The sequence below is a fragment of the Microtus ochrogaster genome, unplaced genomic scaffold (assembly GCF_000317375.1).
Source record: "Microtus ochrogaster isolate Prairie Vole_2 unplaced genomic scaffold, MicOch1.0 UNK46, whole genome shotgun sequence".
In the NCBI taxonomy this organism is placed as follows: Eukaryota; Metazoa; Chordata; class Mammalia; order Rodentia; family Cricetidae; genus Microtus; species Microtus ochrogaster.
The window spans coordinates 1,203,185-1,211,739 of NW_004949144.1; the positions used below are offsets into that span (position 1 = coordinate 1,203,185).

An 8,555-nucleotide genomic window follows, 5' to 3' on the forward strand; every position below is an offset into this window, starting at 1 on the left:
GTGTGTGTGTGTGTGTGTGTGTGTGTGTGTGTGTGTGTATGTGTGTATGTGTGTGTGTACACATTGGACTTTTTATAATCCAAATAGACCTACCATGTTTTAATACATTTAGTAATTTTTTTAAATATCATGCAACTATTTTAATCATGTTCACTCTTAAATCATCTCCTTAGTTAATCCCTCTCTCTCCCCGAATTCTTTTTTTTTTTAATTTAGTAACCAAAAGCCTCCAATTTGTGCTGCTCATAAATTCTGGACACAAGGCCATCAAAAGAAGTATGGTCAACCTAAACACACTCATTTTTATATTCCTTGTTCTCTAAGAAATTCTGTGCTCACTGGTCTCTTGCATTCTTAGTTAGTTCTTACAAAAATGGATTGCCTTGTTTGTAGCGCACCGCGCCCTTCTGCACTCCATAAGCTACCATACAGTTCGTAAACCAGGCAAAGGGCTGAAGACTGAAACACACAAAGACTCACAGACAAAGACACAGGTCACCCTTGATGCCAGAATGCCCCCTTTATTGTGTCCAGGGGCAGCTTATATAGGGATAGCCACACCCCAGGCAAACCCACCAGAAATCACTCCCCTGCCATCAGGAACTCCTGAGGGTCTCGTGCTCAGAGCAGCTGCAAGCTGTCTTAGAGCAGAGGAAAAGAAGTTGTTTAGAAGAAGTTCAGGATCTGGGGGTTCACAGCTCCCAACACCTGTTCACTTCGAATATTTTAATGTTGGCTGTGATAAATTACATTTGTGTTACCCTTACAAAATATTTGGAGGAGGATGTTGTCATAGGGATTGTGAGTACTTTATTAGAATATTAGGTGTGAATATACAATATTATTCTATTAAAATATTATATAGTAAAGTATTTCTCAGTAATTCTAAACAATAATTAGTCTGTGTGTAGAATAAAAGTATGTAGCTGCTCATCCATAAATAAGGAATCTCCTCTATACAAGGTTCAGGGGACATTGCAGAAGGAGTGAAAGTATTGTAAGAGCCATAAGTGGTATATGACAACAATGAAACAGTATTTTCCAGACATAATATGGCAGTCACATATACAAACCTACAGTGCTTATAGCAGCATTCACAAGATTCATAAAAGCTCTAGACACAGATAAAATCTCTGTATTGAGGGAAGCAAGAAAGTGGACATAGTTCTATCCCTAGATGAGGAGCTATTAGCAATTGATAGTTTCGGTGTGTGGAAGAACCTATTTTGATTAAGGAAGTGATCCTTGGCAGGTCAGCCATGCACTGGGGGTTTACTCTATACTCATGAGTGTCTGGGCAATACAAACTGGACTAAATAGACTTTTATAAAAGGAGAGAATGTGAAGTTAGAAATGGATGTAGCTCTGGAGGAGTTGTGGCAGAGATGTGAATGTGATCAAAACACCTTGTGTAGTATTGATAAACATTTTTTAAAAGGAGTCAAGACTGGTACTGTGAGTTTAATCTTCCTTGCACTGCTAGAAAGAATAAGGGTCTAGATATTTTGATAAACTTTGGTAGGGACAAAGGTGGAGCTGACAATGAATATGGGATCCTTGCACTGCTAGAAAGAATAAGGGTCTAAATATTTAAGTAAACTTTGGTAAGGAGAAAGGTTGAGCTGACAATGATTTTACAACTTATTCTCAATATAAAACCATCCATGAAGACATTGGTTATTTTGATAGGTATATTAAAGATATTTGAAATGTGAAAAAGAACACACAAGTAGTATGTTTAGGTTAATTTTGAGATTATCAAGCATCTGTCATATCAACACCACCATCATAACAACTGGCACTTCCAACACCTTACAAGGCTTCATGAGAACATTTTACATGAAAAGAAGCATGTATGGTAATCAATAGTGATTTTATCATTGCTTCTTTACATTATTATATTTCACATCATAAACTAAGTGATGTGGTGTTTTGAATAGGTATGTTCCTATAGACTCATGTGTTTTAGCCCATAGGGAGTGGCACAATTAGGAGATGTAGCTTGTTGGAGGAAGTGTGTCACTGTGGAGGTGGGCTTTGGTCTTTGAGCTTTCATATACTCAAGTGATGCCCAGTGTGTGGCACAGGTCTCTTCATGTGACTTGAGATGTAGCTCCTTCTCAGGCACCATGTCTGACTGCATACCACTATGCTTCTCATCATGACAATAATGGATTTAATCTCTAAAACTGCAAGCAAGCCTCAATTCAATGCTTTCCTTTATAAGAGTTGTTGTGGTCATGGTGTCTCTTCACAGTATTAGAACTCTAAGAGAGTGACCAATAAATGTCACTTGACCAGTAATATGTCACATTCAGAAACATTGTAAAATCAGCTATGGAAGCTCATGTTCATAATTCCAGCACTTGGGAAGATGAGGCAAAAGAATTTCCATGATTTTGAAGCCAGAATGGGTTCTCTAGTAAATTTTAGGTCAGCCCTTGGTAGCAGCCCATAGCCCAGGGAGGTAAACAGGCCTCCCACATCAGCCTGTTGTTCACAGCCTTTGACCAATCTCTTTCTATGAACCTCTCTCCGGCTCTCTCTCCCTCCCACAGCCCACCACATATTTGCTTACCCTAATGGTGTCTAACCATTTGATGCCACAAGGCCTGTGTCCTCTTCTCACCCATTCAGAGCAAACTGCTCCAGGAAGGCTTTTGCATGTCCATCTCTGGCTGCTCTTGGCGTCTTGCCAAGAGGGTGTGTGTGTGTAAAACACTCATTCTTAAATGTGGAATCTCTACCAAATTCCTCCCCTGAGAACTCAGGGAACTCTGGGAAGAGGATGGAGAAAGAGTATAAGAGCCATAGGGGGCGGGAGACACCGAAAAAACAAGATCCTCTAAATGAGCATGATCAATGCACATATGGACTCTCAGAGGTTGAGGTAGCATGCACTGGGCCTGCAGAGGTCTTCACCAGGTCTTTGTGTATATGTTATAGCTTCCAATTAAGTGTTTTTATTCCTGAGAGGGCTGGTGTGGGAGGTCCTACTGTCTATGTGTTGTTTTTATTGGTTAATGAATAAAGAAACTGCCTTGGCCTGTTGAGAGGGCAGAACTTAGGTAGTCAGGGGGAGGGACTAAATGGCTTGCTGGGAGAAGGAAGGCAGAGAAAGAGAAGCCATGGATCCTCTGTCTAAGGCAGACACCAGTTAAAATCTTTGCCCATAAGCCACTGTCACATGGCGATATACAAATTAATAGAAATGGGTTAAATTAATATAAAAGTTAGCCAATAAGAAGCTATACCTAATGGACCAAGATGTGTTTTAATTAATACAATTTCTGTGTGATTATTATGGTTCTGAGCAGCCAGGAGGAACAAGCAGCCTTTCTCCTACAGGGTGCAAACGAGTGAGTCCCTGCTTTTTGTGCCTTCTCTGGAGATCTTCTCCTTCTGTTTCTTTTGTCCTGTTCTGGTGTATTAGATTTTTTTAAATCTTATTATAATTTGTTTGGTTATTATGCCTTAGAAGTCTGTTTGTTTTCTAATGAGAGATAGAAAGGGAATGGATCCAGATGGAAGGGGAGAAGAGAAGAAACTAGGAGGAGTAGAAGGAGTTAAATCATAATAAAGGTAGACTATGGAAGAAAAACAATCTATTTTCAATAAAAATGAGGTAAATTAAAGAAAAGTAATTTCCGTCTCATACCCATGCATTGCTAAGAGTATTGAACATATTAGCTTGCCAGTAATTCTAATTAGTGTGCTTTAATTAATGCATTTTATCTTTTTTGGTATAATTCAGTTACAATTAAAACAGTTTATTAAGTCTCAGTGGAGTATTGTTTCACATTTAAAACATTTTATCTCAAAAATTAAATTGTGATTAACTTTTGTAAGGAGCTCAAAGTTCAAACTGTTGAGAGATTCACAAGTTTCTCATTGATTTTATTTAGTTCCTAAACATATGGTGTATCTGTTGTAGCCTTCTTAGTTTAGTCTCAAGTAAAATTAGACTTTTCTTCCATAAATGGGAATTATGAATGTGAGGTCTAAGAGGAGTGTGTTACACCCTGCACACTGGTTCTTTAGGACATGTTTCTATGGGGTACCTAAATAGAAAATCTCCTGAGATGCCTAAATAAGTCATATAGTCTTTGTTTACCTTCAGTGGGGCTATTCCAGGCAGAGTAGTGGGAAGTAGCTTCCACGTCCAATTTGTACAAGTTTTAGTTTTTGCCTTTTTTAAAGGCAAAAACCACAACTGTAATGTATATAGAAAGGCAGCTGTGGATAACTGCAGCAAGCAAGCCTTGTTTACAGAAGCAGAGAGATAACAGTTCAGTGGTCAGTTCTCATAACCTTTAGGTCAAAGACACACTGTATAGGAATTTATGGCTGATTCTGAGGTCCTTTTACTCTAGGAATTTATGGTTAATCTAAGTGACCAGAGACCTGCTTACTCAAGATAATTTAACAACTTAAAATATTAGGGATTTTCACAAGTAGGCATAATTATAATTCAGTAGTCCACTAAACTGTAAATATTATCATTCTGTGGCCGTCCCTTGGAGTTCTTGGTCTGATTTTTCAGTTATGACAGTGCTTTGAAGATTTATCCATGTGGTATGTGTCAATAATTTCTTCCTTTTAATGCCAAATAGTTACTACTTACTATTTGGTTATTAGTATGATTACTGAATGCCAAATATGACAATCATTTCTTTCTTCTAAGTGCCAAATAGTATTTTATAGATACAATTTGTCCATGCACTGAGTAATGATGTCTGGTCTGTTTCTGGGACCAAGAATTATGATATGCACCATAACTGCTCAAATATCATCATATTATAGACATCTACATTTGACCCTGGTTGGGTTGCAAGTCATATGTTTGGCTTTTTAAGAAAATGCCTTCTTCACCATCATCACTGTTTCTTAGAAATCATGTTGCAGTGATCACATAAATGAGGCTCAGGTTAAAGCCTCATGGTTTGGCTGTTTGTCAACCTTTGGCTTTGCTGGAGTTTTGTTCTTGTTTGCATTCATTGAAGTCAGTCTGGTAGATATGCCATCATATTTCAGTACACTGCTAATTTGTTTTCCCAATGTCGAATAATGGTTGCAAATAACTTTTCATGTGCTTATGTGATGTTCGTATCTCTCTGTGACAAAGAAAAGTTATCAGTGAAATGTTTAAATCTTTCATCTAATTAATAAAGATATTTCTCATTTATTGCATTTTCAGAATTACTTAATATTCCAGAAGTAAGCCTTTTATGATATATATGTTCATAAGAATTTTTTTTTATCATCCTGTGGCATATCTTTTCTTTTTCATTACAGGATATTTTTTTAAAAGTAGAAGTTTAAAACTTAATGATGTACCATGTTTCATTTTTTTCAAAAAAAAATAGATTAAGAAAGAAGAGGAAAGAGAAGCATTGCATCATTCAGCTAATGTTCTTTTAACACAAATAAAAAATTTTAAAAAATGGAGGGCTAAATTATGGAGAGGGTTAGTTTGTTAAATGTACTTAAATTGTCCATTTCTCAATGTGCAGGCAAATTTTAAATTCTTTAATAATAAACAGCATGATTATTATTAAAGATGGGAGTCCTCCATAAATTTCAGCTGCTACCAATTGCTAAAAAATTCTTGAGGATTGGGTTACCTAATATAACACAGGACACCCAACTCCAATTTAGCTTCAGTGCTTCCTAAAAGATTTGATCTTTTGCTACATTCTAAGTTCTGAAATATTCTCTTTAAAAATGTTCTTGTTTATCTGAAATTGAAAGTTAACTGAGTGTACAGTATTTTTATTTATTCAATTTTGTTGGTGTTACTAGTATTACTGAATGCCAAATTTATTAAACTTAGCCTCAAATAAACAGCATCAGACCATGGAAAGGAATTGGGTCAATTTGCATCCTAGCAAACAGTAGCTCAGCCTAGATTAACTGTGTGTAGGAAAGAATGACCTCCTGAGAAGATAAACAGACACACAACACCCAGGCTAAGGATAGGCAAACACACTGTTTATCAGACTAATTGAGGTTTAAGTTAACTACCTCCAGTCTTCATTTATTGTTCCAGTCTTCCTCACAAGACAGGCTACAACTTAACAAGGAAAAGACAAAGCCAGCGAACTCTAAACCGCCAAGTGTAAAGACAAAACTACATCAAGTCAGCCAGAACCCAACTGGATATTTCTCTACTTAAAATATCACATAAAATGGATACTACCTTAATGTTTGTAGCTGTTGGCGAGACCATGGTAGGGATCTTAGGAAATGCATTCATTGCATTGGTAAACTTCACAGGCTGGATCAAGAGTAAGAAGATTGCCTCTATTGATTCAATTCTCATGAGTCTGGCCATGTCCAGAATTTGTCTACAATGTATCATCCTATTAGATTGTATCATATTGGTACAGTATCCAGACACCTACAACATAGGTAAAGAAATGAGGATCATTGACTTCTTCTGGACGCTCAGCAACCATTTAAGTGTCTGGTTTGCCACCTGCCTCAGCATTTTCTATTTCTTCAAGATAGCAAACTTCTTCCACCCTCTTTTCCTCTGGATAAAGTGGAGAATTGACAAACTAATTCTCAGGACTCTACTGTTGAGCTTTGTCCTGTCCCTGTGTTTTAGCCTTCCAGCCACTGAGAATTTGAATGATGACTTCAGATCTTGTGTCAAGACAAAATGGATAATAAACTCTACTTTGAGATGCAAAGTAAATAAAGCTGGACATGCTTCCGTCAAGGTATATCTTAACCTGGTCATGCTGTTTCCCTTTTCTGTGTCGCTGCTCTCATTTCTCCTCTTGATCCTCTCCCTACGGAGACACACCAGGCATATGCAGCTCAATGAAACAGGGAACAAAGATCCCAGCACAACAGCTCACATAAGAGCCATAAAAGCAGTAATCTCCTTCCTTGTCTTGTTTGTTGCATACTGTCTGGCATTTCTCATAGCCACTTCCAGCTACTTTATGCCAGAGTCTGAATTAGCTGTAATTTGGGGTGAGATGATAGCTCTGATCTATCCCTCAAGCCATTCGTTTATTCTGATCCTGAGCAACAATAAACTAAAACAGGCCTCTGTGAGGGTGCTTTGTAAAGTAAAGGCTATGCTAATGGGAAGAAACTGTTAACAGCATGGACAGATCTGAATAAAAACTTCCACTTTCTAATATACAGGAAGACAAGATCATTATCTTTCATTCTGACGTGAATATTGGTTTTACACAGTGACATTCTTTAACAGATTTAAGATTGAAAAACAAAAAAAAAAAAAAGATTGAACATTGGGAAATCTCAAGTACAGCGTTGCATGTATCTATCTCTGTTTCTCTTTACAGAGTTGACGTTAAATAAATTACAACAAATAGCCACAAGAGGAAAGGATGTTTTCATAGTCAGCTCTAAATCACTTCTCCAAATGCAAAGTTGCCTGACATATTCAAAATGACTGTAACAGCATCTTGCCACTGTTTGCATCCTTAGGAAAAAAGTGAGTTCATTCTTATGGCCCTACTGAGCATTTTCTTGTCAAATCATAGAGCAATGTCCGTGATTGGAGAAGAACCAAGTACCAAGTGATGACTTTTGTTTTGGAGACAGGGTCTCATCATCACCGTGTGATTCTGACTAGCCTGGAACATACTATAAGGACTAAACTGGCCTGAATTCACAGTTGTGCCTCTGCCTCCAGGTGATAGGATTAAAGATGTGCAACACCACATCTGTCTCAGGTGATAATTTTTAGCAAATGCTTTGGAAATATACAATATATGGGAAATTAACAGAGTATATACATCATTAAGATATAAATTGCAATTAATGTTTTGTTAAATTCAAAAATTATTTAGAATTATAGATCAGTGGATGAAAAATATTCTAGGAGCAGGGCAGTAAGTTTTCCATAGGAACTTTCTGAAAAGTAATTCCTATTGGCTGCATATTGAAGCAAATTTTTCCACAATGAACACTTATAACTTTGCTTCTGGACACCTAAAATGTACCAGGCAGAGATTATAAAGATATCATAACCGGATGTGGTCTTCAATGTTGAAAATAGTTATGCCAAACCTGGGTACAGACCTAAAGACTGTCAGCATACTACATAGATACTTGTATTGCCATGTTTACTGCAACATTGTTCACAATAGCTAAGATAGGGAACAAAATTGTATATCCAACAACAAATGAATTAATAAAGATACATACACAAAATGGAATTTTATGAGATGTGAAGAAGAATTGAGGTATGTCATTAGCAAGAACATAAGTAGAATTGGAGATCTTTTTGATAACTGAAATAAGCCAGATCTTGAAAATAACAGCATGTTTTCTCTGAAATGGAGAATATATAGTTAAATTAATGAATGGGTGGATACTGATATAGTATAAAAATAGAAAATTGACTTTTAAGGAGCATGAAGAAGTCTAAAGGAATAGGGGATAGATAAAGGAGAGCATAATGGTGATTTAAAAAAAAACAAATATTGCATGCCCCCTCATATATGAAACCTAGATTTAAAAGTGTGAGTGTGTGTGTATGTACGTGTGTGTGTGTGTGTGTGTGAGAGAGA

General features: G+C 36.9%; 1 protein-coding gene across 1 annotated transcript; it reads left to right on the forward strand.

Annotated features, from left to right (window-relative positions):
* Positions 1-5,067: 5,067 nt before the first annotated feature.
* On the forward strand, positions 5,068-7,115 carry LOC101985964 (taste receptor type 2 member 7-like). The gene is made up of 2 exons (XM_005369201.2): positions 5,068-5,106; positions 6,141-7,115. Exons 1-2 carry the CDS (start codon positions 5,068-5,070, stop codon positions 7,113-7,115), a joined length of 1,014 nt encoding a protein of 337 aa, XP_005369258.2.
* The last annotated feature ends 1,440 nt before the right edge of the window (positions 7,116-8,555 follow it).

Bases quoted from the DNA above. Each gene is read 5' to 3' on its own strand.
- LOC101985964 (XM_005369201.2), top strand. From the start codon at position 5,068: ATGGTTGCAAATAACTTTTCATGTGCTTATGTGATGTTC. The intron at 5,107-6,140 runs GTATCTCTCTGT...AACTACATCAAG, and splicing joins CATGTGCTTATGTGATGTTC to TCAGCCAGAACCCAACTGGA.